The sequence below is a fragment of the Rhinatrema bivittatum genome, chromosome 5, assembly GCF_901001135.1.
Source record: "Rhinatrema bivittatum chromosome 5, aRhiBiv1.1, whole genome shotgun sequence".
Classification (NCBI taxonomy): domain Eukaryota; kingdom Metazoa; phylum Chordata; class Amphibia; order Gymnophiona; family Rhinatrematidae; genus Rhinatrema; species Rhinatrema bivittatum.
Window position 1 is genome coordinate 317172626 of NC_042619.1, and position 16609 is coordinate 317189234.

Consider the following 16609-nt stretch of genomic DNA (forward strand, 5'->3'; position numbering starts at 1 on the left):
GTAAGGGCAAAGGCTATCAGCGCCATTTTGAATACTGGCAGCCGACAGCGCGAGTGCAGGAGATCGCTCCAGGCCCCTCGCTGGACCACCAGGTCTTTTAGTAAGTCTTGGGGAGGAATCGGGATGGTGGGGGGAATGTAATACAGTAAATTTGAAGGGTTGGGGTGGTTTGTCTTTTTTTTTTTAATAAATGTGCCCCCCCCCCCCCCCCCGCACTGTTCGGGGAAAATCTGTTTCGTGGTTCGGGTCTCCCGAACCACAACAAATTAGGCAATTTCGTTGAAATTGGCTAATTCGTGATAAACGAATGCACATCTCTATTCCTGAATCATCTCATCGTTGTGTTCCTATCTTCCTGGTTCCTGTTCTCCTAGTTCCTGTTCGTCTATGTGTTGGATTGACACTCTGGATTTGACCACCGCTACACCTGACTACTCTTTAGCTTCTTTCCAGCCCCAGACCTCCGCTATGCCTGACTACTCTTTAGCTTCTCTCCAGCCCTGGACCTCCGCTATGCCTGACTACTCTTCAGCTTCTCTCCAGCCCCGGACCTCCGATATGGCGCAAGACCCCATGCCCCAGTACACTAGCAGCCTACAAATCCGCCCTCCACTTCTACAGGAATTCTACACTACGAACTAAAAAAGACTTCTATGCTCTTAGAATTCACGACCTCGTATTCCGCCCATACCAGACCACCAAGTACAAACCAAAGCCAACGAACTGGCATCATTCTTCCAGAGCAAAATTTCCAACTTCTTAACACACCTACCCCCAAGTTCTACCACTCCTCCCATCCCCTTCTCTCCCTTCTCAAATAAGGGAGCATCACTTGAATCATTTGAACTCACATCTGCCATGGAAATTGAAATCATTCTCAAAAGAATGAAACCCTCTACCCATCCTTCTGACCAAATCCCGACTAAGCTACTCCTATTAATCCCGGATACTATCTCCAAATATTTGGCCGAGATCATTAACTGCTCTCTTTCACAAGGAATCTTCCCGGATGCCCTAAAACTCGCCACTCTCAAACCACTTCTTTAGAAACCAAACTTAGACACAAAAGACCCCAACAACTTCCGCCCTATCTCCAACCTTCCCTTCGTTGCTAAGGTAATGGAAAAAGTAGTCAATGCTCAACTCTCAAACTATCTCGAAGAACACAATATACTCCACAACACTCAATATGGATTCCGAAAATCGCTAAACACTGAAACCCTACTCATCTCCCTCACAGACTACATCATTATGGGCCTAGACAAAGGGCACTCCTTCCTGCTAGTGCTCCTCGACATTTCAGCGGCCTTCGATACGGTGAACCACGCCATCCTCCTCAACTGACTATCCGACATAGGGATAACAGGAACGGCCCTCAGATGGTTCGACTCCTTTCTCACCAGTAGAGGCTATAAAGTCAAAGTCAATAACAAAGAGTCTCCACGCATCAATCCCACACTAGGAGTTCCCCAGGGCTCCTCCCTGTCCCCCACCCTCTTCAACATCTACCTCCTTCCCCTATTGCAACTGCTAACAAACCTAAGGCTGAAACATTATCTGTACGTCGACGATGTACAAATTCTGATCCCCATAACCGAATCCCTCACAAAAACCCTCAAATTCTGGGACAACTGCCTCCAAGCTATCAATCTCCTCCTCTCCAGCCTAAACTTGGTACTTAACTCAGCCAAGACGGAAATTCTCCTCATATCACCAGAACACAACGACACACCTCAACCAACTCTCAACCCAACACTCTAATCACACAAGCAAGAGACCTTGGAGTAATAATCGACAACCATCTGAACCTTAAGAAATTCATCAACCCAACCACCAAGGACTGCTTCTACAAATTACAGGTACTCAAACGACTTAAACCGCTCCTGCATTTTCAAGATTTCAGATCGGTTCTCCAAGCCATTCTGTTTGACTACTGCAACTCCATTCTGCTTGGTCTCTCCACCTCATCCACCAAACCCCTTCAAATGATCCAAAACGCAGCTGCTAGGATCCTTACAAACACTAACAGAAGTGAGCATATCACACCCATTCTCAGAGATTTGCACTGGCTTCCTATAGGCTTTAGAATCATGCACAAATCCCTTACTATCATTCATAAAACTATTCGCCACCAGGTCCCCATCGACCTACAACTCCCACTCAGACTCCATATGTCATTAAGACCTATCAGGGAAATGTACAAAGGATCCCTACACACCTCCTCCACCAAATCAACTCACCTAACAACCACTAGAGAACGGGCTTTCTCGACAGGGGGGCCAACCATATGGAATGCCATCCCCCCGGATCTCAGACAGGAACATTGTTTGCCGACTTTAAAAAAAAAAAAAAAAAAAAAGCTTAAGAACTGGCTGTTTCTACAAGCCTTCCCTTAACCAGACCAGCTCCAGATGTATCATGGATATGTCCCGTGACTAGACCAGCTCCAGCTATATCACGGACACACATTTTCCAGCACTGTTACTGCACTGTTATTATTATAGAGTTACTCTGTTATTGAGTTACTCTGTGTTACTGCACTGTTATTATTATTGAGTTTCTCTGTCAACTTCTAGCTTCTCCTCCTCCTTTACCCACTTCCCTTGTTTTATTGTAACCTTTTTGCATCTTTGTTAAGGTTAATGTTATATCACACTGTTCCATGTAAACCGATATGATATGATTCTCTTCATGAATGTCGGTATAAAAAAAAAGCATAAATAAATGCCTGACTATGCCTGCCTTCTCTGTACCCTGACCATTGCCTTGCTTGACTATGCCTGCCTTCTCCGTATCTTGACTACTGCCTTGGATGGACTACGCTTGCCTTCTCCATGCCCTGACCCTTGCTTTGCATGACTACGCTACAGACTTTCCTGTGTCCAAAGTTCTACATTGCTTGCTACATCTTCCACTCACTGCTGGTTCTGAACCTAGCCTGTCAGTGACACCTCTCCTCGCCTATCCTCTGGACGTGGACTTTCAAGGCTTAGGCCTTCCTTTGCTTGGGTGCCTCCAGTTCCCCATTGTTCCTTTGGCACCTGAGCCTCCGTACCGAATCCAGTCCAGGATAGAACTATGCATCTACAGACTCCTGTCTCTGGGCTGAATTACTATTCATCTCTAGCTAACCTCGAGGCCCACCTAAATCCTGCCGGACCCGGCACCCAAAGACTCAACCCAAGGGGAACGAGGGCTGGTATAGGTGAAGCTCCAGCGGCCTCTAGCTTCAGTCCACTCCACCTGCTGACGGTGGGGACCCATAGGGTCTCGCCTATGGGTTGTGTCAACCTCATCTGAGCCCAAGGGTCCACCTCCAACCTACCATTATCCTCAGAGAGCAGGAAGGCTAATCCTCTTTTTCTCACCTTCCACAAAGCTAGCCAGACTGCAGCTGTCTCTTTACCAATCCTCTTTCCACAACTCCAATATTCTACTATCCTCAACCCCCTAGGAGTCATACTCTAAATAAGAAGGGAACTTGCAAAACACCTTCCATGTGCATGCCAATGTTCAACAATGGGACTTCAATAGCTCACAAAAATACCACTGAATTGCTTTATATCATTTCTATAAGGAACCTGGGTGCCCTTAATTTGTTTATCCTGAACACTAGATCTAATTGTGGCCCTTTAGGACACAAACATTCAGAAAGATATATTACTTCATGGAGGCTAGTAGCACCTTAAAGGCTTAACAGATTTATCAAGATATAAGCTTTTGAGGTCATGCAAACTTTGTGAAACCCTGATGATGTGAACTCTTGTCCTTAAAAGCTTATGTCTCAATAAATCTGTGAGTCTGTAAAATGGACTCTATCTCAGTGTTGTTTTCGCTACTTGGACTAAAATAGCTACACCTCACTGGAACAGAAAAATTGTGGCTTATTTTTTATACATTACTGTATTTCTGATAATCTCAGTATGATGGAAAATAAAATAATTCTAAACAGCTTTCTTTTCTCATTTCTCAAAGAAAAAAATGCAATTTTATTGAAGATACAATTTATTCACAAGGTGAAACCTCACTTTGTATTACAGTGTCTTGATTTCCAATCACAAATTTGTCACAGTAGCCATACAGTTTCCATTCCCAATCTATACAGTCTGTTCAAACTTCATCCATTACCAATCTCAATAACTGCCTTACAGTAGTAGCCCAGTGGCTTAATAAACAAAAACTTATACTAAAGCAATCAAAATTTGAACTCCTCTGGCTCAGCCACCAAGGTCACCCTCTACAGTCCCTTCCCTCACTAACAGATACTATCTTCCATCTTAAGGAGTCCGTACATAGCCTAGGGGGGTCCAACTTGACAAAACCTCACAATGGAACCTCTCATCTCTAAAGTGGTGAAGTCCTCCTTCATGTATCTGCATCAGATCTCCCAACTCCACAATTTCCTTCATAAGCACAATCTTGCTATTGTAATCCACATGCTAATTACCAGCAGAATTGCTTACTGTAATTCCCTCTGCAGCAACATAAGGCAATACAGTGTGAAGCATCTCCTACAAAGTACCACCAAGGAAATTTTAGTAGGTGCAGAAACAACTGATCATATCAAGCCTATTCTACATCAACTTCACAAACTCCCAGTTGAACGCAGGATACAATTCAGAACTCTCTGCATTGTCTTCAAATGCTTGAATAAACAGGCTCCTGAATACCTCTCCCAAATTCTCTCCCCTTACAAGGGTATACGGTCCTCCCAAATGGCCCTTCTTTCCTCCCATCCACTGACCCCTGCCAATTTATCCTGTATGCTTTCAGCTCCTACACACCAAAAATTTGAAACAAACTATCACTAGAACTGTGCCTGGGACCAAGCTTCTGTAAAGTCAGAAAAAAAAGCAAAGACATGGCCTTCCGCTTTAGATTCATGCCTTCTGGTCCAACTACCTGAACTCCCAATGAGACTGTTATATCCAACAGGAACACAGTTGGGTCTTAAACTATTCATAATTGGATCTTCCATGCTGGATCCCGAATGCTACTCTAATTGATATTCTGATTGTAAGCTGCTCAAATGACTGTTCATTTAAATTTACATTTATTGTAATCTGCCTTCAGATCAACTTTGGGGAAAAAAGTGGGATATCAAATATCCATAAATAAAATGAAAAGTGAAACTATTTCAGATGTTCTTGCACATTGATGTCTAATTGTAAAAGTGTCATATTTTAAAGATCTATATACTGTAATTCTTGATTTAAAATCTTTTATTTGTTGTTTTGGAGGATTTGTACTACTGTCCTGGTCCTTGGACTATATGGCCTCTTTATTTTTGTGAGCAGTATTTTCTTTATATAATACTTGCTATGTAGGAATGGGGAAATAATATTTTTGTATTGAAGTATATGAAAGGACAGCTTAGCTATGGGTTTTCTCCCATTCTGTATCTATGACAATGTTTCCCAATCCTTTCCTGGAAGCACGTCTAACCAGTTCGGTTTTCAGGATACCCATAATGAATATGCATGAGATCGATTTGTGTACCTGGGTGTCTAATATATGTAAATCTATCTCATGCATATACATTATGGCAATCTTTAAAACCCAACATTAGGTGGGCCTTAAGGAGAGGGCTGGAGAATAACGGATCTGTGGGGAAAAATGCTTAGTAAATTAACCTGAAGTTTTGGAAACAAATGTCACCTGTAAATTCACGAATAGAGTGAGTGTTTGAACCAAAACGTTTGAAGACTTTCATGATATTCAGACTTGTTTGTTCATGTTTGAGACAGATATGGAAGGCAGTGATAGAACAAGGGTTGAGAAGTTAATGAAAAGATGGAGGGAGTGGTGTAGGTTTAAGCATGATAATTTGTATATTAATCCATTAAAAGAGCAGAGAACCAGAGGACTAATCTAGACTGACCATTGGATAGATCAACTGTTCTTTGTCTCCTGCTATTTACTATATTATTATGTTTAGATATTGTCTAATCAGAAATTTGGAGAAGTTTTTCAAATTGGAAAAGCCATGTAGCCACTTTATTGAAACTTGTTTGAGTAATTCTTTGGTATGTGAGGCATTTTTCTAAAAATTATACAGACATCAGATGTGAGCACCAGAAATCTTATATAATAGAAGAAATGAGACTGCAGTCTTGACCAATGTAAATATGTTGCACTTGTAATGTATCTGCAGCAAATATTATGTTTCTTGGATTTTAACTTCCAGCAATATGCAGTGATTTTAATATTCTTGAGATTTATGGCCAAAATATTTTATTTATTTATTTATTTAAGGGTTTTTATATACTGCGGCACGTTAGAAAACATCACCTCGGTTTACAATGAACATTAAATTAGCAACAAGCTTTACTATCCAACAACTATAGAATGGTATATAACGGATAAAAATTAAAACTATAAAATAATTAACATCAAATATTCCAGTTAGTCACCAAAGGAGGGTTACCAGACTTACAACATTGAAGTATGGTTTTCCTGTTATTGAAAAGATTCAATAAATAAGAACATTATACTTTATCTTAATTTATATCCCTTCAGATGTGATCCCCCAATCAAAAAAGGACCTGGAGAAGGTACTTTCCTCTACTGTACACTACCTAATCTAGATATTAGGCCATACTGTTAGTGAGAATCCCATTGGAGCCCTACACACACACACACATCATTTTATATATCTTTAAATATATATATACATAATTATATAGGTATACACACATGTGTGTGTCAAGTGTCAGACATACGTACCTATCTATATATCCTAGATAGCTATATAGATGTATATAAAGTATTGCAACATCGAGCATCTTTACATCTCTCTGGTATTATTCTATCCATGGACAAAGAAGCAGAAACACCTCTCTAATGCAATCAAAATCAGACAAAGAGAGGGAAAAGGATCAACAGTCCAATCCACAACACTCAAACTAATTGATGGCAAATGACAATATCATAAAGATCTTTTGCTTTGGAATTTCAATCTGCAGCCTCTCGCCTCGCAATGAGCCACAAGCTTCAATCAGCTTACAAAGCAGAATATAATATTTAATCATTTATTGTCATTATGCTCATGCCAGTATTAAACTTTATTCAAACATCTTAATTTTTTGTCACTAATTTTATTTCCAAACATCCCTAAAAAAGGTATATAAATATGAAAAAAGACTATACTTCTCACCAAAATTAAAAAATTAAAAAAATTTTTAACCACAAATTTTGGAAAGAGAAATACTTAGCCCATCCTTTATGAAATATCAATTGAATCATTCCCGACATGAATCATGTTTCAATTGTAGAAAACAATCTTCTTCAGGGGATATTTCTCAATGTTTTTTTGCATAAGGCGGCCAATATTCTTCAATATCTTCTAAAAACAAACACAACATATTAAAAAGTGCACATATCCTAAGTTATACAAACCCACAATTATCTAGCCTATAATCCAATCAAAAAATGGTTCACACTGACTTATATCGCAAAGAAAGCTTACCCGGACAAACACTGTCTCAGCCAATAATTTCAAAAATGGCGCCAAAGCATCTCTGAAAAACTCTTAGTATCACAACCATTTAAATCTTACTTCCGTTGTCCACGTCACCGGAAGTGTTGTCAACGGGACACTAAAAAACTACAAATCCCACATTGCCTTGATCGAAGATAATCACTTCTTCCTAGAGACTTTTCTTCCATTATTTTATCAACAACACATTCACACCAAAGTCTGTATTAAATTCAATCAAATTAAAACACAAACCAATCAATTTCTCTATTCAAGCCCTTAGGAGCCATGGTATCAAAGTGATATATCCATTTCTGTTCCCTACGTAAAAGGTAATTATCAAAATCACCCCCTCTATTACTAGGTGCCAGCTGTTCAATGACTGCAAATCGTAATGTGTCAAAAGAATGACAATACTGCAGGCAATGTTGTACTACAGGCGCTTCCAGATGTTGTCTCGCAATGGCACTTTTATGCTCAATCATACGGGTTTTTAAATTACGTTTAGTTTTGCCAATGTACAGTAGAGGACACGGGCACCACAAGCCGTAAATTACCCCTTTAGACTGACAGTCCGTATGTGATTTAAATCTAAATTTACCTTTGGCAAAAAACGGAAGAAACTCTCCTGAAAACGATTGATTGCAAACACTGCACTTGTTACAAGGAAAATGACCCCTACGCTCTTCATTGTCAACCACAACTCTTAAAAATTCATCAGAGGGGAGCCCAAAGAGAGGAGAGAGAGAGAGGCTCTTCAGAATAGACCGGGAATTACAAACAGCACTGTGGCCATTACCATCCCCGAGTGAACAGCTGAGCACCGAACAGGGGCGGGACTTGTGACATCGCTGGAGAGACTGCCCATAAAATCGGCAGGCAAGCGGTGTACAAGCTGGGGAGCCCAAAGAGAGGAGAGAGAGAGAGGCTCTTCAGAATAGACCGGGAATTACAAACAGCGCTGTGGCCATTACCATCCCCGAGTGAACAGCTGAGTGCCGAACACGGGCGGGACTTGTGACGTCGCTGGAGAGACTGCCCATAAAATCGGCAGGCAAGCGGTGTACAAGTTGGGGAGCCCAAAGAGAGGAGAGAGAGAGAGGCTCTTCAGAATAGACCGGGAATTACAAACAGCGCTGTGGCCATTACCATCCCCGAGTGAACAGCTGAGCGCCGAACAGGGGCGGGACTTGTGACGTCGCTGGAGAGACTGCCCATAAAATCGGCAGGCTAGCGGCGCACCGCCGCCGCTGGCGCACGCCTAAGCCGCGCGCTCCGAAGGGGCGCGCTTGACTTTGCCCAGCTTAGCCCGGGAACACCGGGAGACTGGAAGACTTGAAGATCTGGGTGAGTCCTGGAAAATTTTTTCTGAGTATTGGTGAACTTTGCTAACCAAGGTCCTCCCAGATTCATGGGGAGGAAACGGAAAGTAAAAAGTTTCCCCATATCTCCTATTACATCGAGGGGGCCGATGGACGACCATGTCTTTCGACAGGTTGGTTCGCCAGAGGACAGTTCTGGGGGGAATTTTTCAGCCTCCCTGAGTCCTGGCGCAGGGCCAAATCTTCCTCCGCAGCCAATAGCCACATTGCCAGATGGGTTTTTTACCCTGAATTCATGCAGGTCCCCTACAGGGAATGACTGCGTAGATTCTAGCGGGACAAAACCAAGTGATCAGCCATCTAACCCTGAAGGAGCATCGAAGAGGCCTGAACAATGGCCTACAGATCCACCGGAAGATGTTACACTGAAAGACATTTGGAAAATGATGGCTAAGATGAACGATAACGTAATTCAAATGAATTTGTCATTATCTACTGTGGTAAATTCAAATAAAGTGCAGTTAGAGGAACAGAGTAAAGGTATATCTAAATTAAATGATGAAATGTTGAAGGTTACATCAAAATTAAAGTTATTGGAAGAAACTGAAAATATCCATATTAAAGATAGTTTTTCAATAGAGAACTTGAAAAGACAGAAAATATGATGAGACATAAAAATCTACGTCTGGTTAATTTTCCCCAGACGAGACTTTTGTCTCCAATAGAGATGTTTAAGAAATATATGCGGGATATATTACAATATGAGGAAAAAGATATACCCTTAATATCCAAGATCTTTTATTTCCCAGATCTGTGAGACAAGGCGAGGAAAAAGTGGAAACTTCATATATTGGAGTATCCACATTTCTTGAGGAATCCATAGATCTAATACAAAAAAGGGCTTCTCTCTTGGTTTCTTTTCAGTTAGAATGTGACAAAGATAAAATGTTTAGGGACTTCCTTAAGCATAAAGATCTACAATTTTGTGGTCAGAAAATATTTATATTTCCTGATGTCTCCAGAGCTACCCAAGCTAGGAGGAGACATTTCCTCGCATTGAAAGTTAAATTGTTAGCAATTGGAGCTACTTTCTTTTTGAGATATCCGTGTACTTGTTATATTACCTTTCAAGGAAATAGATATAGTTTTTCAGACCCATTACATTTGGAGACGTTCTTACAGGATAAACAGATTGTAGGAGGAAGTTCAGATGGCCCTAAAGAAAGTTGAAGTCTCTCTCCTCTCTAAGAAAACTATTATTTGATGATTTTTTGTAATAATAATATATGTTTCTCCCCCATTTTATTAGACAGTTAATGAGACACAGGAAATTACTGTATGTTAAGTTTGATATTATGCTATTCTATATTTTGTGTCATCATTACTTATATATACTTTGTTTAAAGAGTTTTTGAACAAAAAGTTGAATAAAGAAACAATTGAAAAAAAAAATTCATCAGAGAGATCAGAACAGACCATCAAGTCTCTTAAGTTCTTGTTGCGCTTGAATGCAAAACGAGGAACTTGCTGCAGCTCAGTATGTAAACTAAGTACATGCCAGTACGTCTTAATAATATTCTGAACTAAATATATCCGAGGCGAGTACGGAAGTACACATGTCATTTTTTCAGATGCTGGCTGACCCTGAGATGGCAAAAATAAAAGGTCACGGTTCACCCATCTAGCACGTTTATATGCCTTTTTGATAATTTTTAAAGGATAACCTCTCTGTTGAAAATTAAGAATTAGATGTTTGGCTTTCGATTTATAATCTAAAAGATCAGAACATAACCTTCTGAGTCTCAAAAATTGTCCATAAGGCAGATTCGATCTTAAATGATACGGGTGACAACTCTCAAATCGAAGTAGAGTATTCTTGTCTGTAGGTTTACGGTATAAAGAAAAACCAAAACCAGTAGCATGTAAAGAAATAGAGATGTCAAGATAAGCAATACAGGATTTATCAAACGTATAGGTAAATTTAATATTTACGTCACACGAATTGAGCCATGCCATAAATGATGTAAACATACTCTCATCCCCTTCCCACACTATAAGTATGTCATCGATATATCGACGCCAAAATTTCACCTGATTGGCAAATTTACCTATACGTTTGATACTTATTTAAGATCTACCTCTATGTCTATGGGGAAATACCTTGATGAATCGGGCTCATAGTATGCTGTTCTCTTCCTTTGTCATTAGGTTTCACCTTTGTTTTCCTGTTGCCTTTCCAAACATTTGGAAGTGTGGAAGCTTCAGTATGCACATTTCTGTGGCTGTTTACATTCGTAACCTGCCTTCCCTGTAAACAAAACCCAAGAGTTTAGGTGGTGTTCAGTCCCATTGTTTTGATTAGCACTTCTTACATTGCTGCACCACGGTTGAAAATCAGCTTTCTATTTGTAAGTATATTCTGCCTTATCAAACCTCATAGGAACTCCCAAAGCGGCTTCCACACAGATTAAAAATGCAGTAAAATGCCATGTCATACAGTTCATATAACAATAAGTACAAGTCATAAGGCTGAGTTATTTCATTTGGTTAAATAGTTGACATCAAGGTCAGTTAATACAGTGACCATTCGTGATACTACTTCAGTCTATTATAATGAATTTGCCTCCTATTTTGTAACAAAAATCTCTGATATTTTGAGTTTTTCGGCTGGGCCCGTTTCACCTTATGTAGCTGATATTCAAACTGAAAGGATAACTGAAACTGTCCATATTCTAGCTCAGATGAACCACTCTTCATGTCCCCTGAATCCTTGTCCTACTGCACTGATTAAAGAGAGCCTGCTTCTCAGACTGTCTCACCGGCATTGGAAACCTCCTCTGCTCCATTCGCCTGTCCAGTATTCCACTCCAACCTAGAATGCTGCCACTGTGATCAACTTAAAATCGGGCCGAAACAGTACAGTGCGCTCCAACAGAGCGCATTGTTAACCCGCCATTGGATGCACGTTTTCGACGTGCTAGCATTACCCCTTATTCAGCAAGGGGCCGAAAACGCGCGTCCATTCCCCTGAACCTAATGGCGCCCGCAACATGCAAATGCATGTTGATGGCCCTATTAGGTATTCCTGCGCGATTCAGAAAACAAAATGTGCAGCCAAGCCACACATTTTCTTCGGGCACCGGGAAAGTGCACAGAAAAGCAGTAAACTTTTTTGTGCACCCTCCGACTTAATATCATGGTGATATTAAGTTGGAGATCCCGAAAGTTAAAAAAAGTTAAAAAAAAAATAAAAAAATTTGAAGTCGGCCTGCGGCTGTCGGGTCGAAAACCACTCAATTTTGCCGGTATCCGGTTTCTGAGCCCGTAGCTGTCAGCGGGCTCGAGAACTGACGCCGGCAAAATTGAGCGTCGGCTGAAAACCCACTGAAGCCGGGCTTCATTTGAATAGAGAATCGCGCACACAGGAGAGTGGCCTGTGCGTGCGCCGGGAGAGCGGGTGTTCGCCCGCTCTCCTGCGGACTTTACTGTATCAGCCCGAATTTTATTGGGCCAGCTGTGCTGACCACATGATGCACCACGAGACCAGCACAGCAATCCCTCAGATTTTTAAAATGCTTCCAGTGCTTTAATCTGGAGGAGATGCTCCAGGGGTGTGCACAGAAAAATATTCATTTTCATGTTATGTAATTTTTCATTTTAAGTTTATACCATTTCTTTTGTTTTCCCAGCTATAACATTTGTTTCATTGTAGTGCATGTTATTTTTTTACAACACATTTGTAATTGACAATCTGCATAGCGCAAAGAGTACATACCCAAACACTTTAGGATGCCCTGAAACAGCATAAACAGTACTTCTGTGATGAGTGGCATGGGTGTGAGCCCTTAGTGCTGTGGCATAATTGATGCAGCCTCAAAGGTGAACCCATGAGGCCTCTGCCAACAGCTCGTGAACACGCCCTGGAGCAGAACAGGTTGGAGCTTCATCTATATCAGCCGCCTCCCTCGCAGTTTGAGCCCTTGGGTTCTGGTGGCCAGCAGGTCTTAGGTGGGCCCTTCAGGCGGTAGAGTAAGCAAGAGTCCAAGAACACACAGAGGCAGCAAACAGGAGATACCGGAAACTGGCCAAGGGTCACATCAAGCAATTGTGGTCAGATCCAAGACTGAGGTCAGGTCCAGGCAGCAGACAAGCGAGGTTAGGTCCAAATCCAAAGCAAGAGGTCAGTGCAGGCAGATTAGGCTGAAGAAGGAATATGAGGACTGAAGAGAGGCTGGGCAAGGCAAAGCTGGATGAGGCAGGATCACTGGAATAGGAAAGCAGGAGCAACACACACTACTCTAGGCTAGAGATGGGTTGCTGAGGCAGGGACTGTCAGCACATGAGGCTCTTAAATACCCTGGGCCTGGTGATGTCATCCAAGGCTCAGCAATGCTTTTCCCACCATGTGGCCTTTAAATATTGACACACACGATGCACACATGCTTAAATGAACCCCAGGGAGAGGCTGGAGTAGGTGGCATTTGAGCAGTGTTTGAGCCATAATTACTGCGGGGCCATGCTGGTGAGTATGGCCATTTGAGGCCTACTCCGCAACTGGCCAAATATATCAATTTCATTCGGGGTTTTTTTTATCAGTTTAGATGGGAAATGACACAAAATGATATAATAAATATTGATGTTTTCATGTCATTTTAAATGACAGCACAGCTTTGATGCTTGTTGCCACCATGTAGCATGTGTGCCAGGATTGCTGACCCTTTTCCATAGAGCAGTTAGCAAAAAATTGACAGAATTAGCATCATAGCTTTTAAATTTCAAACTTCTACTAATTCAAGCCCTCTTTGATGCCAATATTCAAAGGCATTTATTTAGCCGAATAAATTAAACGATAACCAGCTAAATGCTGTTTTCAAAATTGGCAGTACTTCTCCAGCTAACTTTTAGCCAGATAAATCATTATCTGGCTAAAACTTATCCAAATAAGTAATGAGTGCTATGAGGCATTCCAGGGCAGGGACAGGTTACCAAAAAACTTATCCAGCTAATTCTGATACTAGGAGTTAGCTTAATAAATTTATTGGCTAACTCTAAACGTGTCCTAAAGTATGCTGAAAATATGACAGAAATATTCATGTTCAATCGTTACAATAACCAATTCTTGTAAAAAGGAAAAAGAAAACATGAAACTTCAAGATTAAGACCAAAGTAGGAAGTTTAGGTTAAGAGAAAACATTAAAAATAAGATGATTAAACAATATGTGGCTGATCAAGACTGGCAGGAACAAAAACAGTTCAAGCAATCATGACCACATTTTAAATTTCGTATTATATGACAAGACATAATTTCTGTGGACTGTCATAATGCCCGTGGGTGCTCAGCTGTTTGCTCTGCTAAAATCATATTTAATCACAGGTCCCTTTTTTTAGTACCCTTTTTTTTTCTACATATAAAAGTTGCTTTCCTTTTTTGTAATAAGTCTTCAATCAGTGAATTGCCCATCCAATGGCAACTCTTTAAATCATGAAATCACTCAACATAACATTATTTGAGTGGAATTCAGTGTCAGGGGTGGACACATCGAAGATGTCGTCATTTCACTGAATAAGAGAAAAGAAAGTTAAAAAGACACACAGAATTTTCAATTGCAAAAATACAGCATTATCTCACACTAGCCTTTAGGTACTCATTACTTCAAAGTGCTGCACCGTGCTGTGGCATTGTGATGCTTTTTTTTTTTAATTTAAATTTTATTGACCATATTATATGAATGTTAAGTTGTACAAACTGGTGTAGGTATATAACATTGCCATACACTGTTGCATATCGATGTAACCAAGATGGGAAAACTATCAAATAACCCAATAAATCAATAAATTAAACTTACCACAGTGCTGGATGCATTGTACTTAAGTCATTGGCGTGTCATCATGTTGACCAGATGAGGGTAGAGGTGGCCTCGGGCTCTTAATCGAAGTCACTGTCGGCGGTAAGCTGCTCCTCCACTGTAGATAAGGGGACACCATACATTTTGAAAATGAGGTATGTTACAGTGTTGCTGAGCCGTCATCCTGTACAGCAGTGGTTCTCAACCCTGTCCTGGGGACCCCCCAGCCAGTCGGGTTTTCATGTTATCCACAATGAATATGCATGAGAGAAAATTTGCATGCACTGCCTCCATAGCATGCAAATTTTCTCTCATGCATATTCATTGTGGATATCATGAAAACCCGACTGGCTGGGGGGTCCCCAGGACAGGGTTGAGAACCACTGCTGTACAGGATACACATATTGTCCAGTTTGTGAAGCAAAACGTCCGAGGGCACCAAGTGTGATGATGTGGTCGACGTTACATGCTATCGATAACAGCTGACAGAGAAATGTCAAAAATTAAAAGAAGTGGCTCCATTCAATGTCTGCATTCAACCCATGTGGAAAAACAATTTCATGTGAAAAATCCGTTGTTGCTCATGTCTCAGTAAAAAAAAAAATATATATATGTTCATGGTTTCCCCCACTCCAGTTACTCTCGACTCTTTCAAAAATCTATTTGATGTCCTCAAAAACATGTCCCTGCTCTACAAAATGGGACACTGTCAGCGTATGCACTTTTAGTTTTTAAGCAACTCATAAGTTCTAAGAGGCGTGTGTGAAACGATCTTGTAGTCTGTCCAACATACTGTAGATCAAAGGGGCATTGTAGCAAATAGACCACAAAGGTTAACTTGCAGTTGGAGACATGAGAGACCGTGATCCTTTTTCCACTGGAAGAGGTTACATAATCATCAATATTTTGTACGTTACCAGTAGCACACATGATGCATTTTTCAATCTCCTCATGGGTATAGAAGTTTCCAAAGGTAATCCTTTACATTCCTGGCCTCTCGAGAAAGTGAACCACACAGGTGAACTTGTGCTGGAAAACAAATCAAGAATGAGCCAATGACGTGGCAAATCATTGGAGAATGAGATTTATTTTATTTTTATTTATTTAGATTTTTATATTCCGCTTTTCACACTTTTTTTAGCACTTTAAACCAAATTACATTCAGGTACTGTAGGTATTTCCCTATCCCCAGAGATGAATATTTTGGAACATGTCTGTTGATCAATTTTTTCTTTGCTGGTGGGAGTTAGTAATAATTCTCTGTGTTTGAATAAAGCTGTATAATAACGAGTATCCCTTGTCTGTAAATGTAGAGTGGAGACGTATTTGAGGACATCAGATGGCTAATTTTGGAAAGAGTCGAGAGTAACTGGAGGGGGATAAACTGGGGAAAAATTTTACTGAGACATGAGCAGCAATGGATTTTTTGCATGAATTCCATTTTTCCAAATAGGTTGAATGCAGACAAATGGAGTCACTTCTTTTGATTTTAAATTTTACATTTCTCTGACAACTGTTCTCAATAGCACATCACATCAATTATGTCGTCATGCTTGTGAATTTGTTAAAAGGCATCTTGATGGTGCAGTGCAGCACTTTGAAGCAATAAATACTGTTACAACGCAGAAATTTGAAGTAACGAGTACCTAGAGGCTACTAAATATGCGTTATACAATGCTGTTTTTTCCAATTGAAAATTCCGTGTGTCTTTTAACTTTCTTTGCTCTTATTCAGTGAAATGACATCTTCAAAGTGTTTACCCCATCACAGAATTCCACTTGAAATATGTTATGTTGGGTGATTTCATGATTTAAAGAACTGCCGTTGGATGGGCGATTCACTGATATAAGACTTGCTATAAAAAAGGAAAGTAATTTATATGCACAAAAAAGTTACCAAAAAGATGGACTTAAGAACCTATGATTAAATATGACTCAGTAAGTACTTGCAGAAGCCAACAGCAG

General features: G+C 40.5%; 1 protein-coding gene across 1 annotated transcript in view; it reads left to right on the top strand.

The window, feature by feature from the left end:
• Positions 1-8948: 8948 nt before the first annotated feature.
• The window catches only part of ARHGAP6 (Rho GTPase activating protein 6), a 269412-nt gene continuing 261751 nt past the window's right edge, over positions 8949-16609 (top strand). The window contains 1 exon segment of the mRNA XM_029603281.1: positions 8949-9266. Within this exon segment, the coding sequence (XP_029459141.1) occupies positions 8949-9266 (318 nt within the window).